Source organism: Artibeus jamaicensis, unplaced genomic scaffold, assembly GCF_021234435.1.
Source record: "Artibeus jamaicensis isolate MK-2021 breed Jamaican fruit bat unplaced genomic scaffold, CSHL_Jam_final contig_1284, whole genome shotgun sequence".
NCBI lineage: Eukaryota > Metazoa > Chordata > Mammalia > Chiroptera > Phyllostomidae > Artibeus > Artibeus jamaicensis.
Genome location: NW_026521249.1, coordinates 3,434,711 through 3,455,730, shown reverse-complemented (window position 1 = coordinate 3,455,730; position 21,020 = coordinate 3,434,711). Strand labels below are relative to the sequence as shown.

At 38.1% G+C, this 21,020-nt stretch overlaps 1 protein-coding gene and 1 pseudogene across 1 annotated transcript in view; one reads left to right on the top strand and one right to left on the bottom strand.

The window, feature by feature from the left end:
- UBXN4 (UBX domain protein 4) overlaps positions 1 to 18,041 on the bottom strand; it is a 41,151-nt gene extending 23,110 nt beyond the window's left edge. Inside the window, exons 1-6 of the mRNA XM_037133618.2 lie at positions 17,863 to 18,041; positions 11,108 to 11,210; positions 6,419 to 6,447; positions 5,802 to 5,920; positions 4,996 to 5,170; positions 263 to 356 (exon numbers count right to left, since the gene is read on the bottom strand). Coding sequence (XP_036989513.2) covers positions 263 to 356; positions 4,996 to 5,170; positions 5,802 to 5,920; positions 6,419 to 6,447; positions 11,108 to 11,210; positions 17,863 to 17,944 — 602 coding nt within the window. The 5' untranslated portion in view covers positions 17,945 to 18,041. The remainder of the gene's footprint in view (positions 1 to 262; positions 357 to 4,995; positions 5,171 to 5,801; positions 5,921 to 6,418; positions 6,448 to 11,107; positions 11,211 to 17,862) is intronic.
- LOC119040597 (non-histone chromosomal protein HMG-14-like) lies at positions 662 to 1,056 on the top strand (annotated as a pseudogene).
- Positions 18,042 to 21,020: the final 2,979 nt, after the last annotated feature.

Genomic DNA, 21,020 nt, shown 5'->3' with positions numbered 1-21,020 from the left:
ATGGAAACACACATGTAACATAGTAACAGTGAAAAAAGATTCTTAGAATGATAAGACCTAAAGCTGACTGATGACTTTAGATACAAAGAACTTTACTTCTAGAATTAATCTTCATGGATACAAATAAGTAGGTCAGATAATAAAAAAATTTCAACCCAGAATTCTGAACTTCGTTTGTACAACTTTAGCTTTTACTCAAATTAACAAAATAACTAAAAACCACCCTTTTAATGAAGTATTATTTGCAAAAACATAAGCAAACCTTTCCACTCTAACAGTGAGGTCCTCCGCAGGTCTCTGATTTGAACAGCCACTGGGCTCCTGAGATGGCATGGCATGATCTGATCTCTCTCCTCCTTAAATTATTAAATAAAGAAAAATATTGCATTTAATGCCAATTTTTGAAAGGTATGAATCTTTTGGGTGATAACATTGTTAATTATTGTTTTTTAAACATTATATATTTTCCCTAATGGAGAAGGAGATAAGAAATGAAAATAGTATATCAATAAGAAATAAGAACACCCCCACAGCAGGTCTGAGCAGCTTGGGCAGCGGAAGAAGGGGCAGTGGCCAAGCAATCCAGGTCTATGAAGGCTCTGACAATGCCTCAGTCTTCAGGCACCCAACACACGCCCACCTGCATCTCCCTACTGCCACAATGCCCAAGAGGGAGGTCAGCTCTGTGAAGGGGCAGCAAAGGAGGAACCCAAGAGGAGAATAATGAGGGTGTCAGCTGGGCCTGCTCCCGCATAAGTGAAAACCAGGCCAAAAAAGGTGGCAGGAAAGGATAAATCTGCAGACAAAAAAGTGCAAACAAAAGGGAAAAAGGGAGTCAAGGGAAAACAGGATGGGGTAGCTAACCAGGAACCTAAAGATGATCCACCTCTGGAAAACACAGAAACAAAAAACAGGGAGAGTCTACCCTCAGATGAAACAAGAGAAAAGGAAGCCAAGCCTGATTATTATCATACAGCATGTCTTATCAGTGGTCCCTGTCTCTCTTCTACAATCCAGGGTATTTGTATCAACTATTTTGTAAATGCAAGTTTTTAAGTAGCTCTAGAAACATTTTTAATAAGGACATAATTCCACCTCATCCCTTTTTTTTTTAAAGAAGTGGAATCATTTACAGATTGTTCATTTTTTGGTACAACCAATAGTGGCATCTTAAATATGAGAGGCTTTGACTTTGACCATCTTGGGTGTCAGCTTAACATTTTACATGGGGATAGTTTTTACACCCTATAATACAAACCATACTAAATAGCCATTTGGAGTCATTCGTGCATTTATTATGTCTTGAACATTTTTAATTACTTTATTCTCATGTTTTTGGTAGAAATGTTTCCAAAAGAAAACCAGTCCTTAATTTTGGCTCTCCCTGTCAAAATTCTATGCATTCTGTAACATCTTTGGTGTGACAATCCAGTTTTCCTAATAACTATGTTAATTTGCTATGAAAAACTGAAAATTCAACTGTGTAGTATATATGATATTAAACTGTGAATTAGTCGAACTTTGACGTAACAGTGTATCAACATTTGCAGATATTGGGACCTGATACTCTATTAAGGAAAATTAGTCTCCAAATTTTAAGCTGGAAAGTCAATGGAAGAACTTCAGAAAAGAATCAAAACTATGACTTAACATTTTTGGTCGATATGTTAAGAATTGTTTACAAATTGAAATGTCTGTGCTCTTATTCTCAAAACAACCGATAAACTCTCACTTATGAAAAAAACAAACAAATAAATAAATAAATACATAAGGCAGTTACCCAGTTGAGGGCCACCAAGGTAAAACATGAAGCAATACTGGTCTGGCACAAGGGGATACAATAAAGGTGGAGTGAGCGGGACTGGATGTAGGTAGACTTTCACTCTAGAGCAATGCTGCCCAATATGTGTGGTATCCAGTGCAGCAGCCACAAGCCACATGTGGCTAATGAGCCCTTGAAACAAGGTTACGCAAGTGAGGGTCTAAATTTTTCATTGTATTTAAGTAAAATAGCCACCTGCGGCTGTGGCTACAGTATTCAACAGAGATGCTCTAAAGGCCAAGTTTGATCCTGGATATTGCTTTACATTTACATAGACTCAATGGATGCTTCTATATACCAGAGTGATTCCTTAGAGAAACTTTTTGTATGTATCTACACTAGTAATCTTCTTAAAAAAAGATTTTATTTATTTTTAGAGAGAAGAGAAGGGAGGAAGAAAAAGAAGAACAAAACTTTAATGTGCAAGAGAAACATCAATTGGTTGCCTCTCACATGCCCACAACTGGGGGCCTGGCCTGCAACCCAGGCACATGCCCTGACAGGGAATTGAACAGGTGACCTTTTGGTTTGCAGTATAACACCCAACCCACTGAGCCACACCAGTCAGGGCTCTACACTAATATTCCTTTAAGAATTTCCTGAAAGAATTTTGTCCTGGCCTGTTGCAGTAGATAGCTACAGTCTGGCACTTCCTTTTACAGCCTCTGCCATTTCCTTCCTTACCACTCACCACCAACTTGTTACTTCTTTCATTTTGGATCTTTGAAAAAGCAAGGACTATGGAGCAATAAAGTCTGGGTTCAAGTCCTGTCACTTGAGTAAGTTACCTAATCTCTCTGTGGCTCATCATATGTAAAATGGGGGTGGTAATCTCCTGGAGTTGTTTTGAGAAACATGTTAATAGAAATTAAATGCTTAGCCTTTTACTAAGACTGGAACATGATGTTTTAGTTATTATAGCCATTTTGGAAATACTAGAATTACTTAGTAGAGCCGATGCTACACATCTCTTCATACCTCTGCATTCAGTTAGGTAGCTTGGTATCAGCCACAACAGGAATATTTTACACCTTGGAAATTAGCAAACACTACAAATAAAGGCTCCCCCCCCAAAGGCCTCTTGTTAAATATTTACTAGCACACTGCTGAGTACAATCCTTGGATAAGCTAATAAGCTATTTTGTTCATAAAGTTATGTGTATATTCTACATTTTCAAGTCATTTATAAAATGTCAAAGACAGAGGACTCTGTAACATACCATTAGAAATCCCCCACTATATGACACATATTCATTTTCCTTTCAGTCATAAGTCCACATAACTATATTATTACACAGCACTTTTTTTCAGTTTGTCCTCTAAAAGTTTTGTTAGCCCTGGGTGGTGTGGCTCAGTGGATTGAGTGCCAGCCTGCGAACCAAAGGACTGCTGGCTCAACTTCCAAGTCAGAACACATGCCTGGGTTGCAAGTCAGGGCCCCAGTGGGGGGTGTGCAAGAGTCAATCACACACTGATGTTTCTCTCCCTCTCTTTCTCCTTGCCTTCCCTTCTCTCTAAATATAAATAAAATCTCAAAAAAAATAAAAGTTTTGTTATTTGCTGTTATCAAGACATGACTATCTTTAGCATTCATTTTATTTACTAAAGAAGTTACTAATTTCCTACTGAACACACACTTAGAATGGTTTGACTTACAATTTTTAGACTTTATGATGGTAAAAAAGCAATACACATTCAGCAGAAACCATACTTTGAATTTTGGTATTTTCCTGAACTAGTGATATGCGGTAAGGCACTTTCCCATGATTCTGGGCAGCAGCTGCCAGCAGGAGCTCCCAGTCGGAAATGCAACCACAAAGGTAAACAAGTGATACTCCACACTGTACCCTGTTACCAGTGTTTTTCTGATACCGTGTTCCGAACACACTTAAGGCAGGCTAGGCTAGGCTATGTTGTTTGGTAGGTTACATGTATTAAGCACATTTTTAACTTATATTTTCAACTTAAGGGTTTACCAGGACATAATCCCAGTGTAAGTCAAGGAGCATCTGTATTCAAAAGGCAGTAAGAAATTTTGGAAATTATAAATACCCAAGTAAATGTAAAACACAACTATTCTGCTGTACACCTAATGGACTACATTTATAATAGAGTTCCCCAGTCCTAGCTGCATCCAGAATTTAAGTGACCTATGTATGTAAAACCTTAAAATGAGACTTCTAAGGGACCTGATAGCTGTTCTTCAAATATTCAAAAAACTGTTACAGGTAACTCCATAAATAGCATTCAAGTTAATACAAAATTGTAGGGCATCAAGTTTCAGCTCAAGATAAGAAAAAACTTTTCTAAAAACTAGGGTTTCGACAACGGAATAGCTTCTTAGGCAGATAATGACTTTCCTATAATTAAATGTACTCAAATAGAGGCTTAATGATTAACCAGGATAGACTAGGATCATCTTTTAGGATACTAACGTTCTAACTTTTTGCATCTAACCCTATGTTGACTAATACAAAGCTATAGTACACCAAACTACTCTGACCACAATCCCTAATACATACATAAAATTTCTTTTGTCTTTTCCATCAATCCCTCTTCAGTCACACCTCTTATTTCTACAAGCTCTATTTTACAGTTATCTTTTCATTCTAATTTCAAAAATACAAATATTATCCTCAAATGTGTCTAGTAGTTGAAGGGTCATCAAGGAACATGTATAAAGGACCCATGGACAAAGCCAAAGAGGGGCAGGATAGAGGGCAGAAGGTGGGGGTGGCTGGGGTGGAGGAAAGTGGGGGTGGGTAAATGGAGACAACTGTACTTGAACAACAATAAAAATATTTTTAGTTTTTAAATAAAAAACGATTACAAATACATTAGTTCATTTGGGCCTTTCAAAATCCTCTAGCTGGGAAGACATTTAGAAACTGCTTGAGTATCATAACAATAGTCCCTAAACCATAGCACAGTAGTACAAATTACAAATCAACTATTCTGGACTGTTCCCTATTTGGGTTTGAAGGCCATATTCACTGACTTTATCCTCTTCTGCCACTAAATGACAAAGGTGTATTTAAGACAACCCTTAAATTTTAAGTTTTAAGTGAGGGGGGAAAATATGATCTATTTTTTAAAGGATAGTAATCCATGGCTTTTAAAATGAAATGAAGGAACACACTTCTATTGTACCCAAAAGATACCCTGAAAACTACCTGTTGCAGAATCCGACTTTGTATCAGAAGTGGATGGTGCCTCACAAAGCTCTCCATTTCCACACAGAGAATTTTCAGAAGTGTTGTTGGGTTCAAATGAGTTGGATGGAGTAGAGACTGAACTTTCTGACTCGCTGCCATTTGCCACCGATGATTCACCTTTTAATAAGTGCATCTAAGGAGAAAACACATCAAAATTTAATTAACAGCTAAGAATCTAAATTTACTATGGCAGAAGAGACAAAATATGAAAAGGTCACTAAGTATCTACTTTCTAAGTAGACAAATCTGAACTATATAATCCTAAATATAACATCATCACCTTATGTAATTCTACTCTAAGTTGACAAAAGCGTAAAAAGATTTTAAGATTTTAAAAGTACAATGTTGCTTTTCCTTCAAATTACAATTCAAGGGGAAAAGTTACAAGCTGCAATAGTCATTTGCCCAGAGTAGATGCAATGAGAAATTGAGTAAGGTCCTTAAAACATGTCAAGCAATATACAGGTAGGTACCTTAACATGACAACTCTCTTGCAACAAAGAATGATGTGCATTTATGTGGTTGGTTGAGGGAAGAAAAGAGAAGGGGAAATACGAAGTCACTCAAGTATTAGGTACAGGCACCTCTAACTTCATAATGCTATTTTTAAAAGCAGTCCAGGAAGAGAGTATTTACTACCTTTCAAATTTAATGGCCTGGCAGATTCCTGAATATACAGAGCAGTTCCAAAAATATTCTAATGTCAAGTTCCTGGCTAATCATTTTCACATGTTTATGCAAAGAACAATTCTGTTCCTTCTCACCTGCCGCACTTTGTGAATTCTTGTAACAAGTTCATCTGCAGAAACACTTCCAGCTATTACTTCCAAGGGAATTCCACTGTCTCCAATGAAGAAACTTGATGGAACACACACTACAGGATCTGCACAGTTTAATTAAGTCCAACAATTTATGGGAAACAAGGGATAGTTTTATGAAACACTACTAGCAACAAAGCAAAATAAATCATCTTTGTGAATTTCACAAAATAATCAGCTAACATGTTTACAAAATAATTTCAATTACTGCATGTGATATGGGAACTGATTTATTATGTATCTGTATTGTATATATGAGTGGAAAACATCTACTGCATCCCCCTCTATCATAACTTTTACATTCATATTGCGTTTTGTCAGCCACTTCTAACATGCCAACCAAACTACTTTCTAGATGCTCATAATAAAAAAACTCCCCATGATTCCATCTACTACAACGTACTGTCTGAAAGGACACTCAGCAGTATAAAGTTCCCATAAATAAGAATGCATGAGTTTGTAAATACAAATGAGTGACTTCTAAATGTCATAAATTAAACGAAAGAAAAGTAAATCCTCAAACAAAATATATATAAGAAACTGATTCTTTGTTGAAAGGATACAGATTTGTGAGAACTGTAGGCAGGCTTCACTGTAAAACAAAATCAGAAAAATTGCTAGATGAATGCAAGTGTTAACCAAATACTGAGTTGTTTCTATAAAAATTTACTGTAAAAATTGCAAGCATTTTTCTGAAACTACTAGTTCCTTTCAGAGCCATCAGCTGGTAGGAGAAAAATATAATTCTTACTTCACAGACCTTTGTTTTACAATTTTCAAATTAAAAGAACTTACTACTGTAACCCATAAACTGGTGGATGGATCTGGTTGATTAAAATTCAAGTATCTGTCATGCTGCTTCCTCAGAAGCAAGTACACATGACTATAGTATCTTGTAACAAGATATTTATGCCTATGACTTACCTGTGTAAGAAATAATACAATACCTGAAAATAACAAAGGATTCAAAACAACTTAAAATATTCACCAATAAAACTAATTATGCAATCATAAAAAGAAAAATGGTACAAAGAAGTATGTCAAACTGCTTTTTTTTTTTGGTAAAAAAGAAAAGGAAAACAAATATAAATACATTTTATTGATTTAGTTGCCTCCAGAAAAGAGAATTGGATGGTTAAGAACAGAGATAGAGATTTTAGCCCTGGCTGATGTGGCTCAGTGCATTGAGTGTGGGCCTGTGACCCAAAGGGTCAATGGTTCAATCCCTAGTCACACTGGGTTGCAAGCCAGGTCCCCAGTTCAGGGCATGCAAGAATCAACCACATACTGCTGTTTCTCTCCCTCCCTTTCTCCTTCTCTTCCCCTATAAAAATAAATAAATAAATAATTTTGAAAAAGAGATTTTATACTATAAAGCGGTATTAATCAGTGTAAATGAGTAATTCCAAAAATTAATGCTTCCAAGAACTAGAAATTTGTTTCATTTTTTCTGAATATAAAACATTATCATAAAAACATAAAATGAAAATATTTTTTAAATTACCAAGAACCCTACTTTCTCAGAAATAACCACTGTAGACTTCTGATGCATGTCCTACCAATTTATTTTCAATGGCGGTTATCTCCATAAATAAATATACACTAAAATGTTCCTAGAAAATTAGGTAATTTCATTATTGTATAATAAGTAGAATTAACTTCTCCTAATTTTTTAAAGACTTTATTTATTTTTAGAGAGAGGGGAAGGGAGAGAGAAGAAAGGGAGAGAAACATCAGTTTGTGGTTGCCTCTTGAGCTCTTCCCCACTGGGGACCTGGCCTGCAACCAAGGCATGTGCCCTGTCTGGGAATTGAACTGGCAACCCTTTGGTTCACAGGCTAGCATTGAGCCACACCAGCCAGGGCCACTCCTCATAATTTAAAAGACACTCTAATTCTACCAACAGGCACTCCACAGTGAAAGAAACATCAACCATCACTATACGCAGGCATCCCTCCATCTGCTAAGAGGAATGTTTTTAAAAATGCTAGATAAGTAAGTCTGTATATAGTCTCAAGAACACTGAAATTTGACTTCCGCCAAGATGGAGGCATAGGTAGATATGCCATGCCTTCTCACACAACCAAGTTTAGAGACAACTAAATATTAGCAACAGAAAACACAGCCAGAACACGGAAAATTGAACTTTTCGGAAGTCCGTTAACAACAAATTCTTCAGTCTGACCGCGTCATAATCCAGCGACTCTGAGTGGCCCCGCCCTGGTGAACCACCTAAGCCTCTGCTCCTCACCCAACGGCAGGAAACAGCAGAGGGTGCCGCCATTTCCCCGCTCTGACCACGCCCCCACATATAGCAACACAACAAGGCGACCTGGGAGTCCAAGACTCTGCTCCTCACACTTAAAGGGCGCGAACAGACCAAAAATGGCTCAAGAAGATCTCAAAGCCCCAGAGCCTATAAATCTAAGCGATGAAGAAATAGCAAAACTCTCAGATGCACAGTTTAAAACACTGGTCATCAGGATCCTCACAGAACTGGTTGATTATAGCCACAAATTAGAGAAACATATGAAGGCGAAACTAATTGAAATGAATGGAATTGCACAGGAAACCAATAGCGATGAAAAGAGAACTGGGACTCAAATCAATGGAGTGGACCAGAAGAAAGCAAATAATGGCCAAACAGAAAAGAGTCAAGAAGCAAGAATTCAAAGAAATGAGGAGAGTCTTAGGAACCTCCAGGACATCTTTAAACGCTCCAACATCTGAATTATAGGGGTACCAGAAGGGGGAAAGGCACAGCCACCAGTGGAAAACTTATTTGAACAAATAATAAAGGAGAATTTCCCCAAGCTGGCAAAGGAAATAGACTTCCAGGAAATCCAGGAAGCTCAGAGAGTCCCAAAGAAGTTGGACCCAAGAAGGAACACACCAAGGCACATCATAATTACATTAGCCAAAATTAAAATGAAGGAGAGAATCCTAGAAGCAGCAAGAGATAAGGGGACAGTCACCTACAAAGGAGTCCCCATCAGACTGTCAGCGGATTTCTCAAAAGAGACCTTACAGGCAAGAAGGGGCTGGAAAGAGGTATTCCAAGTCATGAAATCCAAAGACCTACAACCAAGATTGCTCTATCCAGCAAAACTTTCATTTAGAATGGAAGGACAGACAAAGTGCTTCTCAGATAAGATCAAATTCAAGGAGTTCATCATCACCAAGCCCTTATTATATGAAATGTTAAAGGGACTTATCTAAGAAAAAGAAGTTTAAAAAACATGAACAGTGAAAGGACAAACTCACAGTTATTAACAACCACACCTAAAACAAAAGCAAACTAAAAGGACAGCTAGATCAGGAGTGGAAACATAGAACTGAAGATCTCAAGGAGGGTTAGCAACAGGGGAGTGGGAGGAGGAGTAGGGGGGAGAAGGTACAGAAAATAAGTAGCATAGACAGTAGATAGAAAATAGATGGGGGGGCAAGAATAGCATGGGAAATACAGAATCTAAAGAACTTGAGACACATGGTCATAAACTACAGGGGGGGTAATGGTGGGGATGGGGGGTAGGGTGGAGGGGAATGAAGGGGGGCAATAGAACAACTGTAACAGCATAATCAATAAAAAATTTTTTAAAAATTAAAAGAATAAAAAAGAACACTGAAATTTGTATTTCTTCCACATTCCCAATAAAACCCTACATTCCTCCTGCCATTACTGATTCTCAAAAGTGCTTCTGAAAGATAATTAACAAATGATATAATATACATTAAAATGATAGATTCTTGTTAGAAAACTATTACAGCTCAATAAACATAGTTCAGTAACTATTCTTGTGAAACAGACTGCACTGCAACTTACTTTATGAAGTTTATGAATACTGAAATTTTTAAATAAAAAGTTTCTAAACTTACAGGTAAATTTCTGAACGTCTTAATCTTGACAGTTTTCAAGTATTATTCAGTCTGATAATATTAATATCAAGAAGACAGGAAAACCAGTTTGTAATTACTAATGAATTAATGTTTCGAGGAACTGATCATTGATGGCTGCTACTATCATCATCAAGAAGAGTAACAGGGCATTATGGGCCTTGTAATGGAAGATACACCACCATCTGCAGGGATATCAAACTCATTTTCATCTGGGGCCACATCAGCCTCATGGTTGCCTTCAAAGGGCCAAATGTAATTTCAGGACTGTATAATGTAACCACTCCTTAACTAGGGGCAAGGAGCTTGGTACTGCTGCCAGGTAGAAAAACAAGGTGCCAGGCCAGATAAAACAAGGTGGAGGGCTGGATTTGGACCTGAATCCAACTGTCAGAGGAACAGAGGACAGAGGAACAAACTAAATGATACAACAGAGCTGCAGTATACATAATCCATACTAGAGGAAACTATGGTATCTTCAAAAAATATATAGCAAACAAAAAGACAGAAAGAGATATAGAGGCAAAGCCTATAGACTGAGACTTAAGAAAGATCACTACATCACAATGTGTGAAACTTGATGGATCCTGAATCAAAAAAACTGTAACAAGTTAAATTAATAATAAAACTGACTTTGATAATATAACTGAAAATCTAAAAGCTGGGTGGATATGTGATATTAAGGAATTACTGTTTTTGAAGTATTCCAGTTATGTCAAAAAACTAAGTATCTTCATCATTCCGAGATATACTAAAATATAGATGAAGTGATGCAATGATTGAGGTTTGTTTCTAAATTATATGGGATAAGTGGAAATGGGTGGGAGTATAGATGACAAAAGGCTGATCATGCATTGGTAAGACTGAAGGAGCAGACAAGTACATGGGGGTTTATTACACTCTTCAATTACTTTTTATATATTTGAAATTTTCTATAAAAAATTTTAAGGTGGGGAGGAGGGAAGCATTAATGAATAAAATAGCCTTGTGGATAGCACATACTATGAGGGACCTATAAATGTCCTTATTCCTATTAAACACCTCCACTCCCCAAAATAGGATCCAAAAGAGTGGTCAACCTTTCAGAGATAGTAAATATATGATTTACAGTTACTTCCAAGTTTTCAGAAGCTAAGGATCACAGGTTTTTTTGTATTCCTGCTTGGTAGACTAGGAGAACTTAAGTTTTTCAGTAAGATATATTGATAAATTTGAAAAACAGTCATCACAATTTAAGACCCCAATATACTTTAGACAAAAATCAACATTTTTATAGTCTAAAAGCATCACAATAAATCACAACCAAAAAATATAGTTACAATGTTTTTTAAAAATGAAAGATTAAAACACAAGCAAACCTTTTGGTATCAATTTTAATAGCGACAAAACTGTTTGAAGATGCTTCTGTCACTTTCTCATCTTCCCAACTTGCAGCCATCTGTGTAGATTGCTCATCATCACCTATAAAAGATTTCAAGGATTCTGATCATAAGGCCAGTATCTGCTGATTCTTTCCCTGGAAACTGCAAATATAATATAATACCACAATTAATATTTTCTACCAAGTTTAAAAACTAAATTTTTCTATAAAACAAAAAGTGTGACTATATGCATTATTACTAAAAAGTGGTAAAATACAAAATACTGCCATTTAGATTATACAAAGCATTTTCTAAAAGAAAACATCCAAATAGTACCCACAATAATTAGAAGTCGCATGTACAAATGTAGAGTAACTATTTTGACTTTTCAACATATGATTTTAGATATAAATGTACAACATTCCTTCTTTATGTAGCACCTTCCTGTTGAGTTCAACGTCCTCCACATTTATACTGCAGAATTCCTCCAAGGTAGATATAAGCAGGTATAATTCTGTTTACAGTCTTGGACTTGCTTTTTCTTATTGGTATGCTAACCATAAAAGTTATGCTGACCCCAAATTCTAAGGTAATAGAATTAAATATAGTGGCTACCTGGGTAGAGGTGCTAATGATTGGGAAAATCATTAGCATGAAGAGCATGAAGGAACCTTGTGGACTGCTGGAAATGTTTGTATCTCATTTGGATGACATTATACAAATGTACTCATTTGTAAAAATTCATCCACGTGTTCACTTAACATACAGGGTCCAGCAGAAATAAGGCCCTTGAGTGTGGCTGGTAGGGTACATGAATGTCTCTCATGAGACAGACAGCAATTTGAACATTTTACCTAAAACATCATAAATAAATATACACATTTGTTATATCATACACATTTTCCTTATTTATTAAATAATTATTAAATACTATACACATTTATTAGAGATGTTACTTGTGCTGGATTCTGTATTTCATTTAACATATTGTATGTCACACTCCAATGACAAAATTTTTAAAAGTTATATCTATTGCCCTGACTGGTATGGCTTAGTGGGTTGGGTACCCACCACAAAACCTTGAGGTCAAGGTTTCCTGGTTCAATTCCCTTACTGGGCCACATCCCAGGGTGGGGGCATATGAAAGGCAACTGATTGATGTTTCTCTCATGCACTGATGTTTCTGTCTCTTTTTCTCCCTCTTCCCTGCTCTCTATAAATAAATAAGTAAAATCATTTTTTAAGTTAAAAAATAAAGTTATACCTATCAACAAATTGTTTCCATTCTAGACCTATAATGTCCACAGCTTAGCATAACCACTTAGTAGTGGACAGAGGGAAACATATCTAAGTAAGTCACTAAAAAATATTTCTGAGGTTAGCAGAGCTAAGCATTTTCTCAAAGGTGAGTAACCTTTGCCAATTTACAGATGAAAAAAGTTTTCAGGCCACATTTTTCATTTCACAAAAATGAGATTATTCTATACCTACTCTTTTGTTAGCTGCTTTACCCCCTGTAACTCCCCCCAACCCCACCCCCAGCCAATTTAATCCATACTTAGCCTTTCCCATCTCAGTTATCTGTTTACAGAACTCCATCCTTTTACTCTAAGGCCAAAAACCTTAGTTTCCCTTGACTTCAGTTGACTCTATCTCCAAAATACAGTTGACCCTTGAACAACACAGGGTTGGGGCACCAATCCCCCCCCCCCATGGAGTAAAAAATCTTCCTATTACTTCTAACTCTACATATTTATTGAAAAAAAATCTATGTATAAAAGGACCTGTGCTGTTCAAGGGTCAACTATATACCCAGAATATATCTTACTACTTTCACTACTACTACCCTGATTTATGCTTACCACATCTATCTAGATGATTGCAATAGCCTCCTAACTGGTCTCTGTCCTCAGTGTATTTTATTTATTTTTTTTTAAAGAAAAATTTTTTAAGATTTTATTTATTTATCTTTAGAGGAGAAGGGAAGGAGAGAGGGAGAGAAATGTCAATGTATGGTTGCCTCTTATGGATCCCCTGCTAGGACCTGGCCTGCAACCCAGGGATGTGCCCTGACTGGGAACTGATCTGCAATCCTTTGGTTTGCAAGCCCATGCTCAATCCACTGAGCTACACCAGCCAGGGCCTTCTTAAAATTTTTTAAGATTTTATTTATCTTACTTTTAGAGAGAGGAGAGGGGAAGACTACGGGGAGAGAAACATGTGAGAGAAACATCAATGAGTTGCCTCTCCTACTTGCCTCAACTGGGACTGAACCAGCAACTCAGGCCATGTGCCCTGACCAGGAGTGAGGAATGGAACCTGAGATCTTCCACTTTGTGGAATGATATCCAACCAACTGAGCCACACTGGTGAGGACACTCAGTCTATTCTTAACACAGCAACTTTCCTTAAGCTCTCAGGTCTCATCAATCCTACAATGGCTCCCTATTTTCCCTCAAAGTAAAAGCCAAAGTCCTTACAAAGGTCCAGTTACCTCTATTCTATTTTACTTTCTTGCTATTCCTTTCTCTTCTATTCTTCAAATTATGAAAGACATTCATTTAAAGGTCTTTGTACCTGTTGTTTCCCCTGCCTGGAATGTTCTTCGGTAAACACTTGCTCAAATATTATCTTCTCAATAAAGCCTTTCCTAATCACCACTCTAAAATTATCCAACCTTCAGATATTCCCAAAGGTTCCTTATTTCCTGCTTTTTTCCTGTTAATACTTACAACCTTTTAATAGAGTATGTTTTCACTTGTTCTGTTTACTGTTTATTGTGTCTTCCATTGAATGCAAGCTGCAGAAGGGCAAGGATTGTTTTCCTCTTTACTTAGTGATATGTAATAACTCAAATGTCCACAACAAAACCTGGCGTAAGTAGGTGGCATATAGCAGGCTCTCAATAATTATTTTGTGGAATGAATAGCTAAGTTTTTAATATAGTATGACTAATGCTGCACATTTGAGTGTATTTTGTAGGAAATGAGATCCAGGAATATTAGGAATAGGAGCTTGAGAAATCTGGGGAAAAAGAAACAGGGACTTTAATGCATCCACAGACTAAAACCAAAAAGAGTGCCTATCAGCAGACTCCTAGATGTCGAAAAGTATCATTTTTCTGAGCACCTCTTAAGGCATTATGGGCTGCAGAGAGATGTAAAATTCCAAATCAATGACAAGAATATCAACCTTAAAAATAGCTGTATGGGAACATGGTTACTAAAAACATTTCTTAGAGAAGACTGTGAGGCATCAGGGATACTTTCTATTCATTATTTTATAAATTTCACTATTGTACTCCACATTTATTCTGTGCTAGGTTTTGAGCTATAAACTAAATATAAAACAAACGAGACACTGCCCTCAGTGGAGATTAAAATGTAATGGTACAGAAAAAAGTACTTGGTTAGTAACAAGTGTTGTGGAAAAAGAACAGAACTGAGAGAAAATGAGACTTCTTTAGACTGGTCAGAAGCTCTCTGTGTGGTGACATTCGAGGTAAGACCTAAGGGATAAGAAAGCTGAGCTATGCCAAGAGCCAGAAGAGCTCACTGAGGAAAAGAAATTCAGGTGTAGAGAAAGGCCTATGTGACTTATAGTGTCATGAACAACAGGGAACACAAGACAGGTTGAGACTGAAGATTTGAGTCATAGACAAACCAACTGGATGTAAGGTGGCACCATTTACTTAGATGTAGAACAATGGGGGAGTTCAGGCAGTACTTTACTTTTAGGCTTTAGAATCCTATGAGGGATCCAGGTGGGGGATTTCAAGTAGGTAGCTTCAGATATGGATCTGCTACTTATGAGGTCCGTACTTTGTACTCCCTCACCTATGTTGTACCATGTGGTTAGGGTCCCAGATGTCACATCTCCCCAAACAATGTCTGTCCATGACTCAGCCTAGTGGCAGTAGCAGCTGCAAGGCCAAGAGGTGCAAGGCTGGAATTGCTTAACTGGGTGAGAGCTATCTTAACACTACTGAGTGGAATTAGTAGTTGGCAACTTCAGTATTTTTAGTTTCTTAGTTTTAATCAAATTATGAACTATGCTATGGAGTTAGGTGGGCCTAAGATTTTAGGAAAAAACACTGTCTCCTTGGTGGTCTCAATGGTATTCAAAGTAAAGGTACTTAAAGAGAACATTACAAGCTCAGAAGCAAAGAACTGCAGACCCTAGTAGAGCAGGCAATTCAAACCTAGAAAACCCCCACTGGTCAAAACTTAAAGGTGTTTAGGGTGTATTTAACCAAAAAAGGCAGTAAAAAGTGTCTGTCAAAGAAATGTTAGCCCACTAGCAACACTAGTCAGTGAACTGACACCTTACTTTCAGGATCCTTATCAGATTATTCTTCTTCCCATGAACACAATCAAATCTTTTTTAGTTTTCTTCCTTTCAGTTTACATAGCTACAATAGTCTGAAAATCCTTGTTAATTTGCTGGCTGAACTAGTAATAATCTTTCTAGTCTCCTAATGTCAATCCTACAATATTCTTTAATTTATCCATGAAAAGTTCACTAAATGTAAACAACTTGCCTAAAATATTTCCCACTGGTATAGTTACGTGAAGCAAAGTTACTGTTAAGACCACTCCTACCACTCCTAAAAAGCTATAAAGATATCTTTTTAATTTTCTACTAAGTTAGAATATTATTGTTGAGGTCTCAGATCAAAGAAAATCATGAGTTCTGGCTGATGCTTCAGAGTTATAAACAAAGGAACAAGTATTGCAGTTTCAAGACGTTATTGAATTCCTACAAATAACATCTACAAATTCCTACAGTGACACTAATCTTACCTTTTCTTGAGATAACTTCCTAAAACACTAGAAAAGGAAACAAGAATTCTGAAGGGGTCAAGGGACAGACTGACAGATTGCTAACAGTCTTCCTACAAACACTCAAAGGAATAATTAATATTCTAAAAGCAAAGAATACATGCATATCAGTAAAAAGTTAATTGAAGAATGTGCACATACATACAAAGCCCCAAAGACCTATAACTTTATTTCACTATTGTAATAATTAGCACTACTGTTTTCCAAATGTTTGTTAATTAAATCTAGCATTAGTTCTTGCAAATTAACTGGTTAGCCCAAGAGTGCCTTCTAGGAACATTTGGATACCATCAATTGTGGTTTTTGTTTAAAAACATGACTACCATATTCCTTTCCTGATTTCAGTAATGACATAAAGTCTATAATTGCTTCGTTTTTTTTTTTCATAAGAAACGAACACTTCTTTTTAAGCAGCTAAAAAAAAAACAACTGGTCAAGACAAGATGTAAATACTATTTTGTGATCCTGGTGCTTGTCATTTAACCACTCTGGACATAAGTCTCCTAGTCTATAAAATGTAGATAATAAAACCTATTCTATCTTCTACAAGAATCAACTGAGATTTTATGTGAAGGACACAACTTAAAATGTCATAAAACTATTATATATTCTTTTTTTTATTTTTTAAATTTATTGTAAGTACAGTTTTCTTTTACTCCCATCCCAGTCCTCCCATGCAGTGCTCCCCACCTCCCTCCCATTCCCACCCCCCTTAGTTTTTGTCCATGTGTCCTCTATACTTGTTCCTGTGTATATATTCTTAATAAGCATAGTATTTATCATTTAATTTTCTTTTTAATCTTTTCTTACAGTATCACAGCAGTTATTTCTGTGTGAAATAAAAACTGTAAAAGAACATAATATGTACTCAAACTCTTCAAAATTAGCAGCTTTAGAAATTTACCTATAAATTTAGCATAATTATAAGTGTCAAATTTAATGCTAATTAATACTCAATTTCAGCAACTTGTTCTCACTGCAGTGCATAAAGTGAGAGCTATTATGTAGTCTCCCAAGAGTTATGAGTTAATGAATAAACTGTTATTAAACACATATAGTTGAAATAATAACTTCGAATTAACAGTAATCAAGAACACTGATTTGGTTCCTGTAACAAGAATCAGCAAACCCATAGAGGCATAGGTTTACTGTAAATCTTGAAGATTACAGTAATTAAATAGGAGAGTAATAAAATACGGAGCACAGTAACCCAGAGAAACCCGCGGTAAATGAGTTAATACACGTCCTGGAAACTGTAGATATTAGACCAGGAAAACAAAAAGAACCAAGGACGAACGTCTACTTCTTTTAAACAAATGGTTTTAAAATATCAACTTGCAACAAGTAATTATTTCACATTGGAACCCTCCCCACTACTATTAAAAAGATCAAACCTACATAAACCTCAACAGTCTACGTTTCTGCAAGGTAAAAACGCCAGCAACATCAGGTAGTCCGTCTTTGTTGCTTACCGATGACACAGCTTTCTTCCTCACAGTCCACAACTAATTACGAACCCAACTGCCCGGTTAATGGCCTGCCGTAGCCCAACCTAAACACCAGAGCTACCCACGGGCGTTAGGGGCATCCCGAAGTGGGCCCTTGGGGACAGAGAGCTCTATGGGGGCGCCGGGAGAGCTGTGGGGGGCCTGTCTGCGCCTACTCCGCTGAAGGCGCGGGAGAAAGGCTCGTCTGGGAGCAGAAGGGCTGGGCGACTAGGGCCTGCTCGCCGCGTCACCTCGCCTCAGGCAGAGAGGGGTCCGAGAGGCTCCGCGCTCTGAGCGTGAGGCTGGACGGGCGGTGAGGGATAGGTGCTAACAAGGTAGCGATGGTCACACCCTGGGGGGCCCTAGGGCAGGAAGTAGGCCGGAGAGGGTGTCTGGCCGTATCTCTGGCAGCCGCCCCCTTCACCTGCGACGAACACCACGAAGACCGCTCCGCTCCTCTTGGCCGACGCGATGGCGGCTGGAATGGCGCCCTGGAACCACAGCATTGCTCCTCACGAGTCTAGGCGGTAGCTCGAAGTGTCGTCCGTGCGGTCTTGAAGTTGACCCCACCCTCGTCCCCGTCGGACCCCACGGCCCCCGCAGCCCCAACTGGCCCGCCCCCTGCCTCCTGCTACGCGTGGACGCGCAAACCCGTCAGCTGCCTCTGGGGGACAGAGCGTGCTGCGTCACGTGACGCCACACGTCGTGGTTGGCAAGGAGCACCATTGCCTTGTCTCTTTGGCAACAAGGTGCGTGCGCGCGCCCGCTAGGCCGTGAATTCTGTCCCGGAAGTGGAAGAAGGCTGTGGGAAGGCTGACTAATCCTCTGTGGCCAGTCAGTGGCGCCTGCGTGAGGCATTATGGGAATTGTAGTCTTATTGGGCTTGTTCTTCTTATAGAGGAAAATGTAACTGTGATTTCCGGGCACCGCTAAGCGGGGCAGCAATGAGAGCCACTTCACTAGAACGGGTAAGAGAGAAAGGGCACTCACCCGGAGATGCTGTGTTCTTACCCCTGAGGCCGTCCGTGTGGAAGACGTGGTCCCTGGAGGATATAGTCCCCTCTTCGAGTGGAACCCTGCTTAGTAGGGGACGATGTGATTCTCTATTACGATCAGTGTTGAGTCTCAGGATGGAACTAAATGGACTTTGTAGGGATTTAGAGAGGTTTTGATTACTATTGAACTTTATCATCCCAATATTGAAGAAAAGACAGGATATGAAAGCCACAGCAGGCACCTTCTGTAACACCACGCAGCCCGTGTACTTAAGGGGAGGTATCCGTAGACTGTAAACTTGTTCTAGTCATTGACTAGAGATCATTACAAGACCTCATAACACTTAGCTGCTTTCTAAAGTAAGTCAAAAAGAGTAATGATTTGATTTATTTTCCAGCATTATAGATTCTAAATCAATTAAATTTATTCTCTAGCAGTGCAACAATTTGATAATTGCAGAATTAAGGCAGTACTACATCTGAAAATACCGCTTTCCTGCAAATATTTAACCCCAAAATAGCTAACATATTGCATTCCGATTTTTATTTACTTTTTTCCAATCAGGACTTTCATATAGTATTATTATAAACAAACATAATACTGATTGGAGACAGTTGCTGCTTATAAAGTACACCATTCCTCAAGAAGAATTAGAGTTGATCGTCAACTTTTTAAGGGGATTTCTTAAAATTTGATCAACCTATAAATTCAGTAGAGCAATGATTTTAATTATTCCTATTGTTAGAATTAAATATATTAAGAATTGTTCATAGCCTTTCTTTCATCAAATATTTATTGTTCTCATACTGTGAGGTAGGCATTGACAAGGAGGTGAGGTGATCAAACAAAAGCCCTGCTTTTGTGACTTTAGACTGTTCTGAAGAGGAAGACAGACATTGAACAAGTGATTGTGAGTGATGATGAATGCCACAAGAGGGGTACTTTTGAGTGCTTCAGAGGTGTGATGATGTGACCAAACATGGATAGCAGGGTTTGGAGAAGCCTTTCTGAGAAAATGACATGCCAGGAGAAATCTAACTAGGTGAAAGAGAAAACTGTTCCAGGTGGAGGAAACTGTAATGTAAAGGCTGTAAAGCAAGTGAGAACAGTACACTTGAAAAACTAAAAAATATGTAGTGCAGCTAGAACATAGAAAGGGATTGTAGTGGAAATGAGGCTTGGAAGTTCAGCGAGTATTTGGAAGTCATGTTAAGCATTGCAGACATTTTTCTAAAAGTTGTAAGTAGCCATTGAAGAATTTTAAAAAGAGTTATACATAGGACTTGTGTTTTTAATTGCAGCTATGCTGCAATTTAAATGGATTGCACTGGAAGTGGAATGGGTGAATATGAAGAAACTGGTTAAGAGCCTATTCATGTATAATGGAGATGGAGCTGTGGGTACTTTTAATATTTTGGAAGCAGATCCAACAGGTTTTGTTTGTTGATTAGGTATGGAATTTGAGGAAGGGGTAGTCAAGAAGAGATCTGGAGCTTTTGTTTTGAAAAACTATAGAAGGTGGCACTGAGAGAGGGAACATTAAAGGAAGAGCAGGTTGGTGGGAGGAGTGCATGAAGATGTGAGTTCAATGTTAGACATGTGTTGGGTTGCTGGAAGGACATTAAACTGGAGATGTTAGGTAGGCAGTCAGGTACTAGATTTGGACTCAGAAAACATTTCTTACCTAGAGAAAAGAATTTGAGATTTGTCTGCATGCAGAGAATAATTGAGGCTCTGGAGGATGCTATCATAGGATGTGCAAAGTGAAGTGAGATAAGACTATATGACTCTGGTCTTAAAACCTCCGATAGCTACAGGGTTGTATAGAAAAGTATAAATCAGGAAAGGTAGTGGGGTGAGGGGGAGTATATGTGGAGGAAAATGGGAGAGTGTGATGCCAAAGAAGCCAAGTGAAGAGAAGTTTGAGAAATGAGAAGCGGCTATGCTGAATGCTGCTGTTGGGTCAACTTAAATAAGATTTTTAAATGTCCATTGTTTTTAGCAACATAGCAAGAGGGGTTTTTCTTCTGCATGGAGTCAAGATGGCATGGGTTGAAGAATGAGAGGAGATAAGGAAGGGGTGTCAGTAAGTATGAAGGGAAGGAGGAATAAAGGGCTGGACAGGGATTTGGACTGGGAAAGACAACCTTTAAAGATTGGAGAGATTTGTACGCAATTAAATGCTGATGAAAAGGAGAGACTGAATCTAAAGGAAAGAGGGAGACCCGTACGAAGATGAGAGGGGAAATGAGATATATGGGATATTGAGCTAATAGCCCGCTCAACAATCATTCTTTTACCACACCCCTGCCCCATTATTCCTTGCTGGCAGAGAGGGGAAACCAGCAGATAGTTGTTTTGTTTTGTTTTGTTTTGTTTTGTTTTGTTTTGTTTTTAACCTCCCCTTTCAGCCAGTAAGGGCCTTGTGGGAAGTAGGCATGGACACCTCTAAGATAAGATTTTCTAATAAAAGAGTCACGGAAGAAAGCACAAACTTTTTTTGCTGCATGTGGTTGTGTGCACATGATCCCTGGTACTGCTACAGCTCCCTTGTGGCCATAATGAATGACACTGCCAACATGCCGA